General features: G+C 42.0%; 1 protein-coding gene across 3 annotated transcripts in view; it reads right to left on the reverse strand.

The window, feature by feature from the left end:
- The window catches only part of Stard9 (StAR related lipid transfer domain containing 9), an 89,977-nt gene that overhangs the window by 63,153 nt on the left and 1,094 nt on the right, over positions 1-25,730 (reverse strand). For all 3 annotated transcript variants that reach the window (XM_048459616.3, XM_087911269.1, XM_087911272.1), the window contains exons 2-3: positions 21,881-21,950; positions 19,472-19,588 (exon numbers count right to left, since the gene is read on the reverse strand). In XM_048459616.3, coding sequence (XP_048315573.3) covers positions 19,472-19,588; positions 21,881-21,950 — 187 coding nt within the window. The remainder of the gene's footprint in view (positions 1-19,471; positions 19,589-21,880; positions 21,951-25,730) is intronic.

Raw genomic sequence — 25,730 nt, forward strand, 5'->3', positions numbered from 1 at the left:
CGCTTGAGTTCCTGCCCTGACTTCTCTCAGTGATGAACTGTTACCTGGATGTGTAAGATGAAATATGTCCTTTCCTCCCCAGGTTGATTTTTGTCCATGGTGCTTTATCAAAGCAATAGAAACTCTGACACAATTACAATTAAGGATGAGAAAGTATTCAAAATAAGCACTAAATATTAAATTCAAATGTTGCTACCAGAACCTTTCTAGAAAAGAACTAGGAGGGGGTGATGTCTCAAGTCTGGAAAGAGTTAGGTGTTAGAGGGAGTATTTTTCTTTAAAAATTAACTCTATTTGGTAGCAAGGCCCTTTAAATCAGAAAGTGGTTCCAGACTATTGCTGGCACTTATGACACCATTAGTTACTCAGAGAGATTTTCGGGCCCCAGAACTGTGCTTAGACTGTCGGTCACGAGGGTGGTGAGATGAAGACGAGAGAGTACATGCACTCACTGACCCACATTCCCTTCATGTGGATCTGTAACTCAGTGGGGACAATTAAACTCTTCCTCCAAATAGCTGCACTGAGAGTCAATAGGCAAAAACACACACTTTGAGATTTCTGTGCTGAAAACCTGGCTCTCTGGCCAAATAACCTGAACTCAGTTTCCTCGTCTGTGAAATGAAGATAATACTCCCAGCTCAGGGGCTGGGGACAGGTTAGTAGTAAAGTGCCTTTCTATCAAATTCCAGAAATAAATTATCATCATCATCATCATCATCCTCCTCCTCCTCATCATCATCATCAGGCCTAACACAGGGTTAACAGACATCACTTCAGTCCTGGCCCAAGTACAGATCAAATGTTTCTGTTCCTCTGGAGCAGATCACGTCACAGGAAAGAGGCGTCAGCCTGCATATGACATTGGCAGATGAATAAAGACTTCCTGTTTGTCTGGTGTTCAGATCAGGCTATGTCCTACGTTAAGTTACTCCATGTTGTAGAAAACAATGGATTTTCTGGCTGAGCACTGCCTGAGGGACTCTCCAGCAGCTTTTGACTCCGTTTCAAAGGATAAGATGACAGTCCTGAGTGACCCGAAAGCTGTACCCTGTGTCAGCAGCAGTCTGTCAGAACACATTGACAAATGACTTATCCCCAGGACTACAACGGGAGCCACCCGATACATTTCCTGGAGAAAACTGAAACTGTGAGAACGCATGAGCATTTTAAAATCATATAAAGGAACTGAGCGTAAGCACGCCTTTTATCCAGCACTCAGGAGGCAGAGGCAGAGAGAACTCTAAATTCAAGGCCATCCTGGTCTATGGAGTGAGTTCCAAGACAGTCAAGGCTACACAGAGAAACTGTCTCAAAAAAAAAAAAAAAACAAAAATCAACAGAACAAAATCATATAAGGGAAACTGAACCCAAGAACTTACTAGATATACCAGACCAAGGAAAGAGTGTGATTTCCTTACCTATACCCCAAAAAGTGATGGACAGCTATCTTCTGATATCTAGTATGTGTGTCATGGGTTGAGAATCCCCAACTCGACTTGGTGCCCTGCTGTAGACACAGCCTACTCAATTGCCTGCTCATCCACCTGTTTGCCTGTGTTTGCCTCTCTGAACCTGCTACCCCCTTTCCTGCTCTGTTTCCTGCTCTGGGTTTGTTTCCTTTCATCTCTAAGCTATAGTATTACTGGGACTATCTAAATGTGGTCTGAAGATCACAGGGCACTAATACAGTCATTTCATTTCTCAAATTTGAAGATTGCATTTTGGCTATATCACAGAATGCCCTCTTGCAGGAAGTGCATACTGGAGCATCGGGACGACTTTAAATGGTTTGGGGGGGGGGTGTTAAAATCTTTAAATGTACTGTCTTCTTTTTAAGTTTGTAAATGTCCCCAAAATTCTATTTCAATAAAAGGGCTGAGAATATAGCTCAGAGGTAGGGTGCTTGTCTACCATATGCAAGACACTGGATCCAATTTCCTAAAAGAAATAAAGAAAGTAACCAGAAAGCACACCATGATGGGCCTTACCACTGACCTTCAAGCAATAGTGCTAAGTGGGTGTGAACTGCAACTTCTGCCCCCCAAAAATCCTTTCTTGTCATAAGCTCGTCATCTCAGGTATTCACTAAAGCAATGGGAAAACTGTAATGATATTTCATTTGTATTTTAATAAATAAAGCTTGCCCGAAGACCAGTAAAAAGCAGCCTCATTAGTCAGCCATACAGGCCAGGCAGTGGTGGTACACACCTTTAATCCCAGCAGTTACACTAGGTAGCCATAGAGGCGGGGCAGTGGTGGCGCACATCTTTAATCCAGCAGTTACACTAGGTAGCCATACAGGCCAGGCAGTGGTGGTACACACCTTTAATCCCAGCACTAGAGAGGAATATAAGGTGGATGAGGACTGGCTCTCTTTCAGTTTGAAGAGTTCAAAGAGGTAAGAGCTCTCTAGTGGCTTGGCTGCTTTTGCTTTTCTGGTCTTCAGGTTGAACCCCAATATCTGTCTCTGGGTCTTTATTACTCATGACACAGAAAATGACTCAGGAAAACGCAGAATGGAGCCTTGAAAATCAAGTAGGTTGTGTAACAGAAAAGGTGTCTACACTGTATAAACAACTGTGTTACACTGTGAGGAATTAACTGAATGAAATTTGGAAAATCAAATGAACCAAGAAATAGGACTCAAATGTTAGTACAAGGCAAACATCTTATTTTCCTCCACTAAGTGCGCTGCATTCTTTACATTACAAGGCAATCACGTTCAGTCAGAAAACTATCAATGATATAAGACAATTAGACAGTACAGAAATGAAGAAATCACCAATAACCCTTCAATCACAGGAAAATAAAAACTGGAATTGTGGATAACCCAAAACGCAATAAAGATAATAACCTATTAGTAAAATACAGCAAACACTGACCACAGTAAATTACGGCTTCATCTAATTACAGAGAAAAGCCTAAATGTATTTTAACCTATAGTCTTCCTACAAATTAGAGGAAATGGGGTGGGAGATGAGTAGAACTTAATTAATAGATAAACTTTTAACTCCACACAAGAAAATTTTTTTTCACACAAGGAAGCTTTTTAGAAATAAAGAAAATTTTGTTATGTGTAACAACATGGATAAAAAGAGAAAAAAGGTATTTTTCTCCACTTAATATTCAGGGTTCATCTATGTTGTTGCACAGATCAAAATTTATAAAACACCATTTCTCAGCATGTATCTCAACCACCCAGACAATATTAAAAGTATGTTGGTAACATAGAGGAAGAGGAAGAAAGGAGAGATAGGTAACGCTAACAGTGTCTGAAAAGGCCACATATTATTTTGCGAGTGTATCTTAAAATACTAAAGTAACATGTGTATGTGTGTATGCATGTATATATATTTTAAATGGAGTTACAGCACACCAGGTGATAATGCTCCTTAGACCACACAGTTGTCTTCTGAAGAAACATGTTCATAATATTGAGTTGAACCAGATGAGAGTTGTGAGCAAAGGCCAGGGCGACAGAGTCTGGATAATAGTCTTAGTGCTTCCAAAACTTTCCCCAACACAGTATTTATTTAGGCATAATAACATCATAGCTGGGGAGAAAGGAAAATCAAAACCAAGCCAAATAAGTATTGCCTTCCTAGCCTTTAGACTCTTTGTCCCTTCTTTCCCTTGTTCTCAAATGTAACTGTCCCTACACCACTGCTCTCATGCAGACAGCATGTAACAGAACAGTAGTCCTGGGAGTTGGATCCCTGGCTATAGAGATTCCCTGGGTTCACCATCACAAGAAAACCCTAGGCAAGCCCCTGAAGTACTAGACAGAGGATGCTCATTTAAGGCTGAGGCTCTGACATGGCATCCACAAGCAACACAGTGCAGATAAATTAATGTATAACAATGGACTGAATCCAGTATGCTCACAAAAAATATGCAGAATAAAATTACATTATGGTTGTTCTGTAGTTTTCCTTTAAATCCTGAATTACTTTCCACATGTTTGATCCTCATTAGAGCCTTGCATACAGCAGTTTCCAGTGTACTCAAAAGAGCTCCTCAGCATTGTTTTCAATGGGTTTGGTCCAGCAGCACCAAGACGTAGTCAAGTAGGACCAAGCTGTTTCACATTGTTTGAGCTGCAAATACTTGTATAGAAGGAAGCTGGAGATATGGCTGAGTGGTATTCACCAGATAAGGCCAATGTGAAAACTAGAGTTTGGGTTCTCAGAACAAAAAAGCTGGGTGGGTATGGTAGACCACCTGTAATGCTAACACATACAAGGGGAAGACAGGGAATCCCCAGCTAGACTAGGCAAAAAGTTGAATCCAAGTTCAGTGGGAGAGACTGCCTCAGTATGTAGGGCAGAGAGTGACTAAGGAAAACACTGGAAATCAACCTTGGGCCAGTGTGCACACACATACCACAACTACACACACATGACTGTGAACCTCCATACATGTCTGCACACCACACATACACATACACCGGGGAAGGAAAACAAGCCTAGATGGTTGCGTCTATGTGGAAAAAGTTTTCCGCCAATTATGCTGCTAGGAGCACATTTCCTGTTTTTAATCTTGTTTAGTTTAAAGGGTCTCACGAGGCCAATGTTAGCACTGGAGACACAGCGAACTGGTTTTATACTTTCGCAAGGCCAGTTGAAGCCCATCTCATTTTTAGGTTTGGTTTAAGAGATTAATTTTTGGGATGATCTGTGGGGCATCTGCCTCAGATATCCCACTGGCACTACACCTTCCTGTCTAAAGCCACAGTCCCCTCCGCTAGCCTTAAAGCCTTTGCAGAAGGAGCAGGCTGCACGCTAGTCACAGTTCCTCAACACGCTGGGCTCAAGTCACTTCTTCCGCTTCAGCTCTCAGACTTCAAGTCCATCCCAAACTCCACAAAACTAACTCTAGTTTTACACCTATTTCTGGAACAAATGGAGGCTGAGGTGGGGAGATCTCAGTAGGAGGTCAGCCTAGGCCACACAGGAGGATTCTGTCTCCAAACGAAAACAAAAGCATCATATATTAAAAGTCTTCTGGATTCGTTCTGGGAGGATTTGCATTCATTCCCCTCTGATTTGAAACTGGACACCTCGGGTACAAGACAGATGAAGGAGAACCTACTTGGAAACAGACGAGCCAGGAGTGCTGGATTATACTGGGAAGAAAGCACATTGAGCTAGTGCAGGCCTGGAATCTCAGCACCCGGGAGGCTGAGACAGGAAGATAGCAAGCTGAAGGTTTATCGGGGTTATATCATGAGTTCCAGACCAGCCTTGGCCACACACTCAGACCCTGTCACAAAACTCAAAGAAAAAAAAAAGAAAGCGGCACAATGACTACAGGGTTGCGGCCCAGATCAGTAGTCACCTGTGGGTGCATCCCAGCTACACTTCAACACCTAGCTCCTGGGTCACAAAGCAGTAAGTAGCATTTTCATTCACTGTTATAAAGTATAAACTCTAGGCTGTGTTATCACAGAATACTCAAGCCCACTGAAGTACTCAGGTAATTTAGGATAAAACATTCTGATTGCATCTGTAGACAAACACTTGCTTTGATTACAGAACTAAAATCAGGTGGCGTTCTCCATTTCTCAGAAAGAGAGGAGTCACTAAGAAGGCCTGAAAATAACATGTCCTTCATTCATGACCGTTGGTTCTTTCTACACTACTGAAAGACTTAACAGTCCAGTATCTTTTAATTGCCAGATAATTCATTTCAGACTTTAAATATCAGAGGGTATCACAGAGTCAGGAGATGGGGCAAGTTCATACAGCACTTACTAGGATCTAGTATAAAAGTCAAGACTTTGAGGCAGCAGACCTGGGTTTAAATCTAGGTTCCACACTTTCCAGGACTGCTGTGAAAAAGAAATGATGTAACAGAACTCAAATACCCAGTCTACCTAGAACAGGGTTGGCCCTCAACAGGCCATGTGGGTAGCACATACTTGTAATCCTAGTATGAGGGTGGCAGGGGCAAGAACAAGTTTAAGGCCAGTGTGGGCTACATGGGACTCTGTCTCTACAAAACAAAAGTCCTATTTTCTCCCTATGGAAGAAAGCTGATTATGAAACCATTTCCAGAATTAACTATGACGTTTCCAAACCCTGAAACTGAATCACTAAATTTCATGGTATGTTTCCAGATCCTTGAAGAGAAGGAAGAAGTTGTTTACTTTCTTAAAATCACTGATGTGGACAGAAGGAAAAACCATACCAGCCTGAAACCATGACATGTCTGTGTTTAACATCACCACAAACATGATGACCAATTTAACATGAGAAAAATAATAGAGAGTAATTAAGGGTTTCTATTCTTGTCAAATTTCATCTCAACAGGGTCGCTGTCTCTCCCAGCTACACGGAAGCTGTATTAATCTTCCTCCTGCGTAAACTCAGTGAGTATCCCTAGAAAGCACGTGTCTTATACCTAAATGCTGAACTTCAGAAATAAGAGCTGAACAATGAAATGAGAAACAAAGGAATAATCTACTGCTTTTAAGAAATGTGTAAGGCAAATGAGCACATTCTTCTGCTTGCTTCTTCCAACCCCGAGGAACAGTTACTTAGGAGACTGTGCACAAACTGAGATAATTTTAGGGCTTAATTTCACATCTGCCTGGATCAACTCCCCAGTGTAGCCTGAGACATCTTGTTCATTTCCCGGTCACCCAGACCCAAAATGATCACACAGGAACTGTATTAATTACAACACAGCTTGGCCAATAGTTTAAGCGTATTTCTAGCTAGCTCTTACATCTTAAACTAACCAATTTCTATTAATCCGTGCATCACCACAAGGTCATAGCCTAGTGGCAAGGTTCTGGTGGGTTCCCACAGGCATCTTTCTCCTTGGGTGGCTACGTAGTGTCTTCCTGACTTTTGTCTGCTCTCCTCCACTATCTACTTAGAATTCTCACCTTGCCCTATTCTGCACTGCAATAGACCAAAGATATTCACAATATACAGAGGGGAATCCCACATCAGCCTAGGGTTCTGCCTTTTACAGCTTGAAAATCCATGGGTGCAGTGGCCCATGTCTTTAATCCCAGCTCTGGGGATGCAGAGGCAAGTGTATACCAGTGAGTTCAAGAGCAGGCTAGTCTACATATCCAGAGTTCCAGGCTGGCAAGGGCTATATAGTGAGACGCTGCTCAAAAATGAAATAAAGTAAATAAAAATAAAAATCCAGACTATGAGTGATGCCTGGACAAATGGTCACTATTGGAATTCAGGCTTTTATTGTATTCAGTCTTGAGGGAGAGGGAATATAAATATCCCGTACTCCCTGCTTCAGAGTTGAAAAATACTGTCTGTCTTCTATGTATTTCTGCAGAACAAGAGGCATTTCTATTGACATTTAGACAACTGAACCAAGGGTCCCCCATGAATCCCGTACGTGATATACTGAGGTCAGCCTCAGCCAGATGATTCATACACCTTGGACTAGATGGAATACAATGAATACTTCTTGACATTGTTGGCATAAATACTGACATCTACAAAGTTCACATTCTAAACTGCAATTGAGTTACAAAAACTGTCAAACAGTCTCTCTCTCTCTCTCACACACACACACACAAACACACACACACACAAACACACACATCTCAGAACATTTGAATTAAGTTGACAAGCTTGCATTGGGCTGCACGCATAGCTATCATTGGCCCCCACGTGGCCTACAGGCTCCTGGCTGAAGGACAGAATGAAACCCAAGAGGGAACTCCCAAGTTAAATTAGTGACTCACATGATGCTCTGAGAAATCAGAGCCTCTCGAAATCCAAGGAGCTGAGGTTAAATGTGTGTGTGTGTGTGTGTGTGTGTGTTACTTTCGAGTCTTAGGCAAGAATGTCTCTCTCATTTTTGAAAGAGAATCTACAGACTTAGGTTCTATCTCATTACAAACCGAGCAATCATATTGTTAATCAGATTTTAAAATGTTTTCATTAGCATATATTACCTATACATAGTGTGTTTCATTATGAAATTTTCATATGGGTACATAATATATTTCAATTATATTCGCCCCTGTTTATCTTTCTTGCCTTCTCCTCACCCTAACTCCCTTCTACTCCCTCTTCCTAACTAGCTCCCCTTCTAATTTCATGTGTCTTTCTCTTTTTTGCTTATTTTTCAAGGGTTCACTGGACCGTGCACTTTATCAGTGGCGACACCAATGAAGACAGTGTCTCTTCCTGACCACTGATAACTGCTTATAAATTCTCAAGTAAGCATGGGGCCCCATGAGTCCCTCCCACAACACAATTCTGGAAGGCTCAATGTAGTCCAGCTCTTGTGCAAGTAATCACACCTGCTATGAGATTAAGAGTACAACAGCCCTGTCATGCCTGGATGCCAGTGTCCCACACCCTTCAGCTCCTTTCTCCAGCTCTTACACTCCTTCTGCCCCATCTTCTATAATATGAACAAATTTTTTTATACTTTCTTCCCATCATTGAGAATAACAATTTACCCACCCCTCTCTTTGTTTTTTTTTTTTGTTGTTTGTTTTGTTTTGTTTTTTTTTTTTTTGAGATAGGCTCTAGTTGTCCTGGAAACGACTATGTAGACCAAACTGACTTTAAACTCACAAGAGATCCATCCACCTCTGTCTTCCAAATGCTGGGATTATAGGCATTCTCCACCACAACTGGTATATTTCTCCCTTGAAATTTCATGAAATGCTTGGGTAAAATGTGTGTTATTTTCCACATTGTAGGACTGAGGAAAACTGCTCAATGGACAGAGTGCTGGCCATGCAAGTGTGAGGACCACAATCTGTACTCCTAGCACCTCTAACTAAAAAAAAAAAAAAGGTGGGAGCCAGTGGTGGTAATGCACACCTTTAATTTCAGCACTTAGAAGACAGAGGCAGGTAGATCTGAGTTCGAGGCCAGCCTGGTCTACAGAACAAGTACCAATACAGCCATGGCTACAAAGAGAAACCCTGTCTCAAAAAAAACCACACATACACACACTCAAAAAAAAAAAAAAGAAAGAAAGAAAAAGAAGAGGAGGGGGAAGAGGAGGAAGAGGAGAAGGAAGAAGATGAAGAAGAAGAAGGAAGAGAGAAGAAGGGAGAAGAAAGAAAGAGGAGGAGGAGGAAAAAGAAGGAAGAAGAAGAAAGAGAGAGAAGAAAGGCTGGGAGAGTGTAGTCACCCCTTGTAATCCCAGTATCTGGGAAGCAGAAGCGGGAGAGTACCTACAATAAACTAGGGCGGTAGACGAGCTAGACTTGGTGAATCCTGGGTTCAGAGGAGACATTACCTCAATAAAACAGTGGAGAACAGCTGAGGAAGGTCAACTTCAGGCCTACATATACTTTCAACACACATATGCCAGCACATAAGCATACCTTCCTGTGCACACAAACATGCACACATATATGCATACAGACATGTATATCACACACAATACACAAGTAAAAAAGTATAGTACATAGCACACTGTGATTATCTGTCTCCTCTAAAAGACACATCAAATGTGATGCTGATTTAAGTGGAATGTTTGAGAAAGGAGGACCAATCAAGCAAGAGCAAACAAAATAAAAATAAAAACAAATTATTTCTCCTGTCATCTCTGTAGATATGCTTGAAATTTTAAAAAGGCAATTTTTGCTGTAAGTTGAGATTATTTAAATGTATATAAACTGAAAGCAGTTAGACCACTGCATTGTAAGTACTGTTCCTGACTTCAAATTCCAGTCCCACAGTAATGCAGCGCTCAAAGAGCAGCAGGTAGGAGGGAGCACCTAAGACACACAGTTTAAAACTCGCTCTAGCACTCGCACCACCTGGCTTCAAAGTTACCCTGTTAGTATCTTCTCCAGTTGCTGTGACAGAATACCTTGACAAAAAAACAAGTTAGGCTGGGTATGGTGACAAGCACCTTTGATCCTAGCACTCAGGATGCAGAGACAAGTGAATCTCTGTTGAGTTCAAAGCCAAACTGGTCAGTGAATTAAAGGCACCCAGAGCTACATTCTGAGACCCTTTCTCAAAACAAAACAAAATGACAACTTAGGAGAGAAAGGGTTTATTTTAGTTTACAAGTCTTGGTAACAGTCCATTAACATAGGGGGTCAAGAGATAGGAGCTGAGGCAGCTGGCCACATCTACAGTTAAAAGTAGAAAAAGGCTGGGCAGCAGCGGCACATGCCTTTAATCCCAGCACTTGGGAGGCAGTGGCAGGAGGATCTGTGAGTTCGAGGCCAGCCTGGTCTGCAGAGCAATTCCAGACAAGCTCCAAAACCAGAGAGAAATCCTGTCTCAACACACACACACACACACACACACACACACACACACACACACACACACACACAGAGAGAGAGAGAGAGAGAGAGAGAGAGAGAGAGAGAGAGAGAGGGCTCAGTGCTCAGCTTGCTCTCTCCCTTTCATTTAGTCTAGGGACCAGGCCATGAAATGTTGTCATCCACATTCAAGAATCAAGAAGGCTCCTCTCAACTCAATTAAACCCAACTCACAGGCATGTCCATAGCCTAACCTAATCTAGACAAATCTTCATTGAGAATTCCTTCCCAGGTGATTCTGGATTGTGTCAGGTTGACAATCAAAACTACCAACCATACCCAGCCATGCATATATCACTACACCTGATAAAGATTCTGATACCCTTGGTAGGGAACAAACACTCTGCTAAGATTGATATTGAAAAGAAAACATTGAACATTTTTTGCTGACACAAACTTTTTTTGAGACAGGATTTCTCTTTGTAACAGGGCTTTGACAGTCCTGTATCTCTCTCTGTAGATCAGGCTGACCTAGAACTCACTAAGATTCCCCTGTCTCTGCCTCCTGAGTGATGGAATTAAAGGTGTGAGCCACCATGCCTGTCAACTGACACAAACTTAATGCTATAGGTTTGTGGGCTACAACTCAAGCATATTTCTCATCTTTCCAAAGTCATATTAAAACATAGCAATCAAAATAAAGTCAACAAAAAGATAAAACTGAATAATCTTAAATACTCAAACTGGAAAAATTGCATACACACACACACACACACACACACACACACACATTGTAATACATATATGAGGGTTAGGGAGATGGCGTGCCATCTGAGTATCTGTGGGCACTGTACCCAGAGCAATAATGCGACTTTCCTATGTCTTCCAAGGCGAGGTGGGCATTCAGATGATGCACCTGCCTTTGGATCATCTATATTCCTGTAAGTGGCCCCAATAAACATACTGGCTCACTAAACTAAATTGTAGTAGAATCCTTTCTTTTTTAAAAAAAACAATTTTGTTTTCTTTTTTGTTTGGTTTAGTAATACTTTTTATATACTGACAATTTCATACATATATACAGTGTATCTTGATAATATCCACCACACCCAAATCCCTCCTATTGTGCTCAATGTCCTTGAACATGTGCCTTTTCCACCTTCATGTTTTTATGCTGTTTTGATTTTTGTTGATCACAGAAGAGAGAAAAGTTAGCACCATTTCTTCCTTCATACCGTCTCTGAACACTGCACTTAGAAGGAGCCTTGCATGATAGGTGTGCTGGTACGTGCCTATAATCCCAGTACCAAGACGACTGCTAGTTCAAGGCCAGTCTATGCTATATAATGACATCGTCTACACCAACTCCACTCCCCAGAAAGAAGGGGCCTTTTGTTGATCAGCTGCACTGGCTCTCTAAACAGAAGACTATTGGAATGGTGCTGACTGGGTACTTGGACCAGACCTGCTCCACAAGTGTGAGGGGAGATTTAGGACCTGGGAAGGCTGAGCAAGAGGCTTCTTCAGGGGAAGCCAGCTGTCATCAGTCAGGCAGAACACAACTGTCTACTGCGATAGCTATAAAGACACTTTGTTGAAAAGGCTGCCTTTGGGGCCAGCAAGACAGTTCCATGCATAAAGGTTCTTTCCACACCAGCCTAGCCACCTGAGTTCAATGCCCAGGACCCATAAAAGGGTAGAAGGGGGAAAACTGACTGTAAAGTTGTCCTCTGACCTCCACACAAACTCAGTGGCATGCACGTATAATAAAAGAGTTTTTTTAAGGGTTACTTTCCACTCTTGTTTAGATGATTTTCCAAATCACTTTTCTACAAAGACTCTCAAAGCATCACCATCATCGAGTGTTTCTTCTTCTTCAATAAAATGGCAGTCCCTGTGGACCTGAGAACAAGCCTAAGTGTGAAGAGTGGGATGGGAACCTAAGACGGATTCTCAGCAGTGCAGATCAAGTGAGACCTGCTGGACAACATCAAGGTCAACTGTCTCAAAAACTGTCCATCAAGTATCCCTCCCTCACAGATAACCTCTTTTCAGCCTAGATCTCCAGGGCTCCAGAGAGTGCCAGCAATTCCTATTCCTCTTGACTCACTCAAGGAAAAAAAACAAACAAAAACCTCAAACTACTTTTTGCATTTTAAATGATTTCTCCAGGCTCCCCTGTCTATTTTTGTATAGGAATTTGGCACTAGCGGCAACCTCTAGTATCAGGGACTCCGTCCTTCAGACGTTTCTATGAATCTAAAGGCTAATCTTCTAAGAGTCACAGTTAAGTGTAGAGAAAGGGGGAAAACAAGTTGACAAAGCCAAAAGAATGACCTTATTCCTTCCAAATCCAGCCTCGGGAGCTGAGCAGCTGCGTTGCTGGCAGAAGGAGCAAACTGCAGTGATGCTCATGCTTATCTCCCTCCCCCTCTCGGGCCTGCAAAGCCCCGTCCCAACTGCTACACAAAAAGGCTTTTTCTTAGAAACGTCTCTCCCTTCCACTTCTGTCTCCATCTTGAATGGAAAGAAACAATACTAGAAATGGAATGTACATAGCTCTGCAAATATTCCTGAGAAAATGCTCTGCCGCCCACACGTGGCTGAGCTCCCCCCGCACATGCAAGAGCCAGGACAAAGGGATGCCAAGAAACTCTGACATCTGTGTTTCTATAACCAAAGCAACTGGGATAATGTCTCACAATGTGCAACAAGATTCAAGAAGTTAAGACTGGAGATATAGCTCTGTGCAGAATGTGCCTGACACATAAGAGAAGTACCAAAACAAACAAACAAAGAAACAAAAGAGTCAGGGTCTGGGGGTTGGAGGAGTTAAGAGTGCTTGATTTTTGTTTTGTTTTGTTTTTTATGATTCAAACATTTCATTATTATTTTTATGTGTATGAGTGTTTTGCCTGCATGTATGTGCCATCCCCTCCCATACACCCCTGTGCGGAGACAAGCAGATCCCTGAAGCTCACTGGCTAGTCAGCCTGGCCAAATCAGTGAGCTCCAGGTTCAGGGAGAGAATAAAGTTGGAGGACCAGTGAGATGGCTCAATGGGTAAAAAACGCTTGCCTTGCAAGACTGATGGCCTCAATTCAACCCCTAGAACCCATCCATGTTTAGGTGGAAGGAAAGACTGGACCCACAAAGTTGTCCTTTGACCTCTATATTTATATGTAGCTACTCATAATAATAAATAAAATGAAAAAATTAAAATAGTAAAAAAATAAAATAATTTTTCTTTTTGTGGAAAATAATATGGAACAAAGAACTAAAGTCAACCTTGGGTACATTCACTTGGGCACACACACAAAGCATCTTGAATGGTATCTAGTACTTTTTCCAGCATTGATACACTGGTCTTTTAATAATTTACTTACTTTTTTTTTTTGAGACAGGTCTCTGTGTTGCCCAAGCTAACCTGAGATTTCTGGCATTACTGGGATGCACAACGGCACCAAGCACCCAACTCAATACTCTGAAACTCTACTTAGCCACCACATATCAGGATTTAAAAATTCTTCACAAGTTAATCTTTATATCTTAGACATACATAATTCTCTGCAAATTAACTGAAATCTGTTTTATTCTAATAGAAATGAAGACCAGCTAGTTTCGTGCTCCACAGACTGTAAACGTACCATGTTCTGTACTTGGCATTAGCACCAGTCTTTGCACAGTTGGGTCAACAACTACAGCAGTAATGGCAGTTTTCCTCTTGGTTCGCTGTTAGGTCTGACAGTGCATATGTTTAGAAATGACAGTCTTGGCTTAGCATAAGCTGGGCTATAGGAGAATTTCTGATGGCTACATAAAAGCCTGTATTCCTCAGGAACTTGTGAGACAGTTCCGGTTTACATCTACAAAAGGGGCTATTTCCCTTGCCTCAAGCAGAAGAGAAATATGGCTCTCTACTGACCTGTACCCATAGTTGCACACCAAAACCAATGCTGGCCTCTAGGGTCCTTCAGTCCCTACTCACACGCACATCTCAAAGCCCCCAGTGGTAGCCTCCTTGCCTTCTACCTCCACAATTCCTTCTGCACTGTGCTAGCCCTCCCCACAAACTCCCTGTTCCACCTTGGTTGGCCCCCTTCTCTTCAAGATAGTCCTGGCTACATTAAGTCTGTTTCTTTTTCCTCTCTGCTCTGGACTCTTCCAGATGCCTCTGGATGTTCTCTCTTTCTTGTCCACAACAAAATCTTCCCCTAACCACGGAGCAGCCATTTGGGTGGTTTCTTTACCATGTTCTTGTTCTGGAGAATGTGTGGGTCCCCTCCCTAGACTCTCCAGGTTTCTGACATTCTCCAAGTAAAGTGGTAGAAAGCTTTTATCTCTCTTTTCTTCTCCCTCTCTCAAAAACTCACTCCTACTTCTCCCTTTCCTCAGTTCTCTTTCTACCTTCTCCTCTTGGAAGGTTTGCAGTGACATACTCTGTGTGGTGTGGTGCTTGGTATTGAGTGTACTATGAAGACCAGAAAATATAAATACAATCTTACTACTGCAATTTTAGTTTTAGATTCAGTGGCTATAGAGAGAAAAATCTCCTCACCCACACAATTTTTAATCTGGAAAAGTCACAAATGTTTCCGTCATGTGTTTTAGCCAAATAACTATTTTAAAATGACGATTCCCAGGAGAGTAGAGGCAATTGCTTTGCAAAGGGCAGGGCAGCTTTTTGTTCCTGAACATGCCTTTTGTTGACTCAGGCTGGTTTGTTGCAAACAGCCACTGCTGTTCTTGGTGGGTAAAGCTGAGCTAAAGTTCCTCATGGAAAGTTTTACAGACAGACAATAGGGCAAATAAAATGGGTGTGAGCAGAACTCCTGCCCCGACAGCTGCTCATCACCAGGAGGAAGCTAGGTGAGTTTTCCAAGCAGAACATGCTGGTCCCAGGAGAAATACACAGCTTCAAAGAGGGGTTAGAAAAAGTGTGCACTAATGGATGGATATTGAGTGAGGTAACCCAGACCCAGAAAGACAAATATAGCATGCACTCGCTCATAAGTGGCTTTTAGACGTAAAGCAAAGAAAAACCAGCCTACAGGACACAGCCCCAGAGAAACTAGACAACAAAGAGAACCCTAAATAGAGAACATACATGGATCTACTACATAGGAAGGTGAAAAAGACAAGATCTCCTGAGTAAACTGGGAGTTTGGGGCTCATAGGAGAGAGTAGAAGGGGAGAGGAAAGGAAGAGAGGGGAGAAAAATGTATAGCTCAATAAAAATAAAAAAAGGAAAAAGAAAAAGCGTGTATTTGCTTCTCACGTGCTGTAAGAAAACGGTCGCTCACTGTGCGAGAATCTGACCGACAGCACATAAAAACTCACATATCGACTTACTAGGTGGGCAATGAACGTAAGTACTTTAACAATTCCTTCATCATATGATAATTCTGAGATATTCACCACCACAAAAATGGTAATATACACACACATATAACTAATAAAAATAGGCCGTAGAGATTTTAAGTAGCTTGTTCAAAGTAAGACAGTTAATTAGTATCTGTGCCTTATTTCAAATGTGGGTCTAATTTCAGAGCATAAACAGATTAGCACTAGTATAGATCCACACTAGGGAAAACAGATCAATTTTGATGAAAAGTTTTGGCTGAACATCCAAATATTTTTAAAAGGGTATAAATACAGTTTTTATCAACAAAGATCTTCCTTAAGAATGGAAAGTTAGGGCTATGGAGTTGGCTCCGTAGGAAGTGTCTTTTGTCACCAAGCCTAAAGATCTGAGTTTGATCCCTGGGGCCACATGGTGAAAGGAGAGTAAAGACTCCTAAAAATTGTTCTCTGGCCTCCTGATATGTGCGTCACATGCACAAACACACCTTCTCAACAAGTGTGTGTGTGTGTGTGTGTGTGTGTGTGTAATTTATTTATTTAGTTTTTAGAGACAGGGTTTCTCTGTAGCTTTGGAGCCTGTCCTGGAGCTGGCTTTGTAGACCATGCTGGTCTCAAACTCACAGAGATTCTTCTGTCTCTGTCTCCCGAGTGCTGGGATTAAAGGTGTGTTCCACCACTGCCTGGCAAATATGTGTGATTTTAAAAAATTACAAATAACAGGAAGCTAATAACACCAGGGTTCTAGGATAAAAGATCATGGAATAAAGACAGATGTGTGATCATTTCACATTCCCATTTACTAGAGCTGCATTCTCTACTCTCCCACCACCCCATTCTCTCTCTCTCTCTCTCTCTCTCTCTCTCTCTCTCTCTCTCTCTCTCTCTCTCTCTCTCTCTCTCCTTTGAGACAGGGTCGCTTATAGCCCTCACTGGCCTGGAACTCACCATGTAGACCATGCTGGCCTCAAACTCATAGATCTTTGGCTGTGCCTCCTGAATGCTAGGATTAAAGGTGTGCACTACCATCCCCAGATTCCACTCTTGCTAACATCTGGGTTACTTTTCTTGTCGCTATGATTAAATACCTTGATAAAAGCAACAGAATCGGGAAAGTTTATTTGGTTCACAGTTCAAGGTACAATCTATTATGTCAGGGAATGAAAGATGGCAGATGCTGAAAGTGGCTGGTCACACAGCATCCAGTCTGGAGGTGGGACACTATGAACACTGGTGCTCAGCTTACCTTCTCTCCTATAGAGTCCGGGATTCCTGCCCACAGAATGGTACCATTCCCAGTGACAGGGTCTTCCTACCTGACCCTTAGCCAAGATAATCTCTACAGGCCTGCCATCGCCAGTCTGCCAGGTGATTCCAGAGCTCATCAAACTGGCAACTGAAATTAGTCATCATCACACATCTACTGTGAATTACTAACATTAACATCTGTTTTGTTTGTTTGTGTTTTGAGACAGGGTCTCAACTGTGTAACTGGCCTAGAACTTGCTATATAGACCATACTGGGCTCCAATTCAGAGATCTGACTACCTCTGCCTCCCAAGTGCCAACACTGCCCAGCTCCTAGGTGACATTCTTGTTTACATCCACCAAGAAACAGTGACATCTTGTTAACATCTATCTATGAATGGTGACACCTTGTTCACAGGTATCTCTGAATGCTAATATCTTATTAACCATTATCTATGAATAGTGATACCTTACAGTCTATGGATGGTGACATCTTGCTAACAGTTATCTATAAATGGTGACACTTTGTTAACATCTAAGTCATATATACACACATCACAGACACAAGTATCCCTACCTCTTAGGTTGTCTGAAACAGTTCTACGAATGCTCATAATTTCTGTTAATGTTAGAAAGACCAATGTCTTCTATGCAGCTGTTCCTTCCCTGGATCTTTGCAGCCCTCAGTGGCAGTGGCAGGGGAAGTGGTACAAATACAAGTATACCAGTAAGCAGAATTCATACATATATTTCATGTTAGAATTAAAAATAAAGAGCCATGGGTTTGGGAAAATGGCCCAGAGGTTAAGAACACATACTGCTCTTGCAGAGGACTTGAGTTTGATTTCCAGCATCTATGTTCAGCAGTTGCCCAGCTCTAGAGACTCTGACACCCTTTTCTGGCTTCCAGGAGTACTGTACTCATGTGCACAAACCCACATTCTCAACACACACACATATATAAATAATTAAGAATAAAAATAAGGCTGGGCAGTGTTGGCACATGCCTTTAATCCCAACACTTAGAAGGCAGAGGCAGGTGGATCTCTGTGAGTTTGAGGCCAGCCTGGTCAAGAGAGCTAGTTTCAGGATAGCTAGAGCTGTTACACAGAGATGCCCTGTCTCAAAAAAAAAAAAAAAACAAAAAAACCAAAAAAAAATTTAAAAGATTAAAAATAAGGTCTTATGTATTATTTTATAACTATGAAAAAGGAAATTTATATTCACAGATTCTCCATACAAATTCATCATACCTGATAAACACACACACACACACACACACACACATTTCTCTCTCTCTCTCTCTCTCTCTCTCTCTCTCTCTCTCTCTCTCTTTCTCTCTCAATTTTAGGGTTAGACTGTCACAAAGTACTCTAATAACTACCAGGATGAGAGGGATTTTTTTTCCTATGGTCTAGGAAGGCTTGTTGCCATTACAAGGATGGAAAGCATACCCTTCTACAGTGCTCAACTGATACAATACAATGCTACTGCTTCCCAGAAACAAAGATGCTCTAGAGATGCACTGGTCAAACCTCTAGATGCCTTAGCAACTTGATAAAGAGTTAAACAAAACTACAAGGCATAAGGAAGATGACCAGCAAAGCTCTGGTCCTCTTAACCCTTGGTCAGCAGGTCACTGCAGTTCACCATCTATACACTTCTGTGGTCTGGCAGACTAGATGTTTACCCCTTTCACATTCTGTGTAGAGCACAAGTACACATGTAAGATCCTAAGAAGATATTAGCCTTTAAGATTTCTCTGTCCTTCTGCTGTACACAGTTCAAGGCCATGCTTGAGGTGAGCCTTACTGACAGTGATGGTTTAAAAGAACATGGCCCCAAAAGGCAGTAGCACTATTAGAAGATATGGCCTTGTTGGAGGAAGTGTGTCACTATGTGGGCGGCTTTGAGGTCTTTTCCTCATGCTTCACTCAGTGTGACAATCAGTCAACTTCCTATTGCCTCTGAGTCAGGATGTAGAACTCTCAGCTCCAGCATCACATCTATCTGCCTGCATGCCACCATGTCCTCCATCCTGATAATGAACTGAACCTCTGAAACTGTAAGCAAGCCACCTCAATTATATGTCTTTATTTTAGGAGTTGTTATGGTCATGGTATCTCTTTACAACAATAAAAAAAACCCTAAGACACTGACCTATTACAACAGTAGAAGACTGTCTGCACTAAGCCCCACTCCTAGTCACTCCGAGGCCCAGATTCGAAATGGACACTAGTCAAGTTTCTACACCTTCACCAAGAAGTCTTTTTCCACCTCTTTGCAAAATTAAAAAAAAGAAGAAGAAAGAAAGGAAAGAAAAAAGAAACTGATGCCACTTATTACCATTTCTCAGATTAAAACATTAGCTTCTAACCAGGATATCATAAAATACACTCATCACCCAGATTCCATGTTAATTTACCTAAGTATCCAGTTATAAAAACTAATGCTATCATTAAAATAACTTTAAACATTCCACAATGTATTTGAGTAACCAATTTTCATTGAGTTTTCAAAGGTAAAAGTAGCAGTTAGAGTACTTTAAGCTTGCAACTGTCACAATGATCTTGAAAAGTAAATTTACAGCAAACATTTGTAAAAAGGAGAATGGAGGGAAAATGACATTACCACTTCCTGAGACGCATATTGAGGGTCCTCTGGGTTGACTGACCAATAGCAGTAATCAAAACCAAACGCTACAACCTTCTCCCGGGTGTCTCCAGACCTCTCTTGTCGACTGTTCACCTAAAATTAAACACAGCATTCAGTGTCTTTCCTGTCACATCATTGGAATCTGGACAATGGCTCTTAATTATGCTCTCTGATAATTACAGAGACTCGGACTATCACTATAATGTTTACGACAGCCACAAAAGAAGAGAGGTAACATCTATCTCCATCTCACTAGGAACAAATAAAGACCCAGGAACTAAATATGCCCATGACCCTAGCCTGTGTCTGCGCACAAGCACATGAACTACAGGACAGCACAGGAGAAGAAGGCTCTTTTAATGGACATCTCCATCCCTCATCTCCTCCCTAGGTATTTCTATAGAGGAGGCTGACGGCATGAGTAGCACAGCCTCTGGGTGCAGCAGATTTCATCAACTTGGAGCTTTCACTGGGATCCTTTAGGAATCTACCTTCAGTGACTTGGAAATAGTATTAAATAGAATAACCAGGAATAATATAGCTGCTGAACACAGGGTAGGGCCAAAACTTGGAACTATGCTGAGCTCTGGGTACTGGGCAGAATGGCTGGCATTCTTCACAGACAAGTCTAGTCTTGGTATTTCAATTTAAACTGTGGCACTCAGGAGTTAATGATCTTCCTATGATAAAATGCCTCTTGCAGAGTCTTCTTCATCCTCTCCGAGAGAAGAAATTTAAGAATGGACACCTGGTGCACATCCTGAGTTCCTAGTTCACTGTTATAAAATGGCCAGGCTGCTACAAAATCACCAGTCGGTAGGCACGCACAGCTTTGTGTGCTGGCTGCTCCACGGTCTTCTGTCAGCCTCCAAGCGGGAAAGCATGGCTACGGAGGGTGCTCCTTGAGGAGGAAGCAGGATAAGAGTGCCCTTATCAAGGTTAAAGGAAAATATACCCCAAACACATTTTAGACAAGAAGAACGTTAGAAAAGGGAAAGGTAACTCTGACATTCGCCATTCAAAATCTACAGAAGAACATGGATGTCATAATAAATAAGAGCTTGTTCCTAAATAACTGACCTTAGGGAAGTCAATAGCTAGGGAAGTGTTTAGAGGGCAAACTAGAATCTGTCCTTGGGTGCTTGAGAGATGGCTCGGACGTTAAGAACACTGGCAGCCCATCTAGGGGACCTGGGCTTGATTCCCAGCACCCACATGATGGGTCTTAACCATCTGTAACTCCAGGCCTGGGGGATCTGATGCCCTCTTCTGGCCCCCTAGGGCACCAGGTACCTATGTGGTGCATAGACACATATAAAGGCACAACACCCACACACATAAAATAATATTTTTTAAGTTTGCTTTTAAATTTTCCTCTTGGACATACTTTATTCTCTAGACCCAAGAGTAAGAGATCTTACAATAAAACAGCTGAGGTGACTAGCAAGGGCGGTAAGAGAGAAGGCATGGGATGGAAGGCTCTTTGTTCTCCATGAACTCCTGCTTAGACTTCCTCAGGACCCCTCCTTTAACAGGAGCTAATGACAAGAGGAAACATGTCACAGCAGGGAAGTAACCAGGGGGAGGGCAGAGCTCTGAGGGCTGGGATTTGGACCACCTTCACTCTGCCTCAGCTTCCTCAGCTCTTGGGAAGGCTGGCCTTTTACACCACACACTAACTACAGCATCGATCACGTGATCACCTCCCTGGCTTCTTTCCACTGCTCAAAGTCCACAAAAGAAGAACCAGCTCCTCTTCTGCATCAGGAAGGATGGAGGAAGTTGACGCTGGAGCGCAGGGTGAGGAGCAGGGAAGGAAGTTCCTGGTGTCTGCCCAGTTGTGCTCCGAATTTAAGCAGGGTTGTGGAAAAAGAAATCTGAACAAGACTCAGGCTAGTGATCAACTCCCTTCTGAGATCTGCAGGCTGATGTCTGACATCTGGACCATATTATGGCCAAAACAAACCCTGCACTATCAGACAAATACTAAAATTCCTAATAATGACCTGGATAAAGTATTATCAATTGAGGGGCTCAGGATAAAGTTTAACTGGTGGCCAGGTGAGTTACATAGACATACAAATTGCCCCCAACATAAGTTAAACTAATCATAGCCTGATTACATAGTCTGGATTTGGTTTTGAAGCAGCTCCTATCAGTTTCCAAAACAGCTGCACTATTCTATTTAACAGCATGGACTACAACGCCACATTTTCTGGACTCTAAGCATAATTCTTTTGTTGTTTATTTACTTTATGATTGGTCTAAGATTTTCCCACAATCCTTACATCTCCTGCTCTCTAATATATTAAACATATTCATCCCAGAGCCCCCTTTAATTATAAAGATTCGTACCTAAGAAAACAAACACAATTTCAGGCTTACCTTCAAATTCCTGATTTTTGCCACTTTGTCCTCAACTTCCACAATAATTCTTCCCCCTTCTTTGGTCTCGCTAAGAAATGAGAACAGAATTCCAATGAGAAGAAACACTTTTTGTTTTGTTTTCTGAGACAGAATCTTAGGGAGCCCAGGCTGCTTCAAATCCACTCTCTAGCCAAAAATGACTCTGAGCTTCTGATCCTCCTGTCTCTTCTTCCTAAATGATAGAATTACAGACATGTGCCACAACATCTGGTGCCCACTTAACACACACACACCCCAGAAACAAAAGAAAAAAAAGAGAAAAAGAAATAAGTTTTCTCACTCCTGTCCCTGTTCCAAGAAGTACAGTGCCTGTCTCCATAAATAGCCAAAAGCCTGTGAAGACTCCCTTGAGGGCACACTTTGACTCCAGAAGCACTGTCACCACCATTTATTTTGGTGATAATGTATAAAGCACCATATTGTGTATGGATACTGTAATTTCTCTACCCACCCTACTCTTCTGATACCACTTCATAGCACGTCATCATTCTGACAGAATTTTAGAGCCTAGAGAAATTGCGTAACTCATCCAAGGCCACCCAGCCAGGACCAGTAACTGAGATTTAAGTCCAGATCTGTCTGATCTTTAACTATACCTTTAAAATAAGGCTTGGAAAATATCTTTGGTCAGTGCAAGACACAATTTCTCACTGTCTCTGGACCACTGAACAAAGTACAGATGAGAACACTGCAGTCCTCTCTGCTGAAATGTTGAGTGTACTTCTGAAGTCAGAGAAAGCCAAGGTCTTCTACTGTCCTTACGTGGTAACTCTGCTAGCAACTAGCCAATCTTTACATTCACTATAAACTTTTTTCTTGCAGTGCTGGGGACTTAACGATATTCATTTTAATAGGCTTATTTAATAGGCTTATTCTGGTGATCCATGCATCTGAAGCCCACTCTTTTCATAACAAAAACCTTTGGCTAGGACAAGATGGCTCATCAATTGAAGACACCTGCTTTATCTGGAATAAAGTTCTAGCTAAAACCTTCTCTCTAGCTGGGTAGTGGCGACACATACTTTATTCCCAGCACTTTGGATGCAGAAGTAGGTAGATTTCTGTGAGCTGAGGGCCAGCCTGGGCTACAGAGGTAGTTCCAGGATGGCCAGGGCAATACAGAGAAACCCTGTCTTGAAAAAACAAAAAACAAGACAAAACAAAAAAACTAGCTAAGTAGCATTTTTGTTAAATTTAAGATTGTTGTTTTTGTTTGTTTGTTTGTTTGTTTGGTTGGTTGGTTGGTTGGTTGGTTTTTCGAGACAGGGCTTCTCTGTGTTGCTTTGGAGCCAGTCCTAGAACTAGCTCTTGTTAAACCAGGCTGGCCTCAAACTCACGGAGATCCACCTGTCTCTGCCTCCTGAGTGCTGGGATTAAAGGCGTGCACCACCACCGCCTGGCTGTTTGTGTTGTTTCTTTCCCCTTAAAGCCATACATGAGAGAGAGGTATTCTTTTGTGGTGGAGGGAATCAAACCCATTGTCTCATACATCTAGGCAAGTGCTTTATCACCCAGTCACACCTCCCAAGTCAGATATAGATGTTCCCAACTCCCAGGATCATCAGCCCACAAAAAGGTAAAATTGTCCCACCTTCCTCTGCTCACCTACAGAAATGTTGGCATTAAATTTTAAAAGGGCAGAAAGGACATCAATCTCAAGGAAGAAGCTGGCTTCAGCTGGGCACTGGTGGCGCAGGCCTTTAATCCCAGCACTCAGGAGGCAGAGGCAGGTAGATCTCTGAGTTCAAGGCCAACCTGGTCTACAGAAAGCATTACAGGACAACCAAGGCTACCAGCGAAACCCTGTCTCAGAAAAACAAACCAAAACCAAAACCAATAACAACAACGAAAAGAAGCTAGCTTCAAATGGTTCAAATCAGTCCTACTAAGGAAAAGCCCTAAGCAAGGCAAAGCAGTCACCACTATGACTAGTTGCCAGAATCCATTCTTTAGCGTCAAAGATTTTGAATAGAAGTAAGTCTACAGGCTGCCTACATCAGAATTAAGAATGATACAAGAAGGCTGAGTTAATTTAAATGTTTAGAGGAATAGAGCAGATGATAACCAGCTTCTGGGGGGGGGGGCAGGGATTTTGTGTGTGCTGTAATTTGAAAACCACTGTTCTAGAGGAGACTTTAACCAAGCTATACATTTGTTACTTATTCCTTTTTTAAAACTCAAAAAAGAAAGAAATAGAAAAGAGGCCAGAAGAATAAAAACAATCACTAAAAATAATATGACTAACACCTGATTAGACATGAAATGGTTAACAGGTAAGTGATAGAATCAAAGTTCATAATCTACATATGTGAAAATGTCATCATGAAGTCCATTATTTCATACATCTATTACATGTTATGACATGGAGACAGGTGGTGGTGGGATACACTTTTAACCCCAGCACTCAGGAGGCAGAGGTAGGCAGATTTTTGTGAGTTTGCCACCATCCTGGTCTACAAAGGGAGTTCCAGGACAGCCAGGGATACAGAGAGAAACCCTGTCTCAGTGGGGGGAAAATAAATAAATAAAAGAGAGAGAGAGAGAGAGAGAGAGAGAGAGAGAAGAAGAAGATTGACGTGATTATCATTTTAGTCTATTTTATAGATCAAAAAAAAAAAAGAGTGGAACAAACTAAGGTACCAGGTGAAAGTACAGGGCAGTGGGGCAGAGCACAGTGGGGAAGGCGTGTTCTTCAGTGGCGAATGACTCTGGATAGACAAGGGAAGCTTCTCTAGCCGACAAACAGAATTTCTGATTATGGGAAACAACTGAGGTCAAAAGGAAGATCCAAAATCACTTCCATGCTGTTATTTCATCCAGTGTTTTCTCTAGCCCTATAGAGCACAGGAGCAATTTTGAGCATCTTGGGAAGGAGCAGTGTGGTTAGTGAATCAAATCCTGCTTCTAGACCATGTTCTCATTTGGAGAAAAATAATGGAAGCTTGGGCTAGATAACTTTAATGGTTCTTTCTCAAGCACAGTGTCAGTCAGTGCTGATGACTTATCTGAAAGTTGAGACAGATGACATAGTCAGCAGATTCTCCATTTGCAAAACAGCGTCAATGAACAGTGGGTACCACTACCATCTCTGCAGTGTGGGAACTGAAGAATGGTCTGGTCTAAACATCTTAGCTGAGATCACATTGAGTTTCTACATAACTACTCCTGATTCAGTGACTGTGAATCTGCAGCCTGTTAAAAATCAGCTCACACCTGGAGCTCCAGCAGCCTTGACGATGTAATCTACCACTTACTCTCAAGCCTCTTCACTGGAGCTGAAAGTAATTAAGTGTCCTGACTGTTTTTCATTTTTGTTGGATGAGATATGGTATTCTCGGCAACGACTGCAAGTAACAAAGGGGTTTCAACATCCTTTTCTTAATCTAATCCATGCTATTTGAAACCCTTGGTTTCTGATGAACTAAAAAGTTAAGAGTGGTCAATACTGCTATCCTAAGAACCCTAAAAAACAGTTTGGAAAGAATGAGATCTACCAGCAGTAACCTCCTCCTGGATAGCTGCTCCCAGGAAGCCTCCAACCCTGAGTCATCGTATGTAGTTACGCAAAGCCAGATGTTTAAAAACCAACTGGCTGTCCTGAAACTTACACAGCAGACCAGGCTGGTCTTGAACACACAGAGATCCACCTGCCTCTGCCTCCTGAGTGCTGGGATTAAAGGCATTTGTCAACAACGCTGGCATAGGTACATCTTCTTATGTGTTCCTCCTATCTCATGGTTCTCATTTTGTCAAAACTTTTCGAAGCAAATGGCCTCTACAAGGACAAAACTAACACCCCATGGTACTA

The sequence above is a fragment of the Myodes glareolus genome, chromosome 10 (genome assembly GCF_982192425.1).
Source record: "Myodes glareolus chromosome 10, mMyoGla1.1, whole genome shotgun sequence".
Lineage (NCBI taxonomy): Eukaryota > Metazoa > Chordata > Mammalia > Rodentia > Cricetidae > Myodes > Myodes glareolus.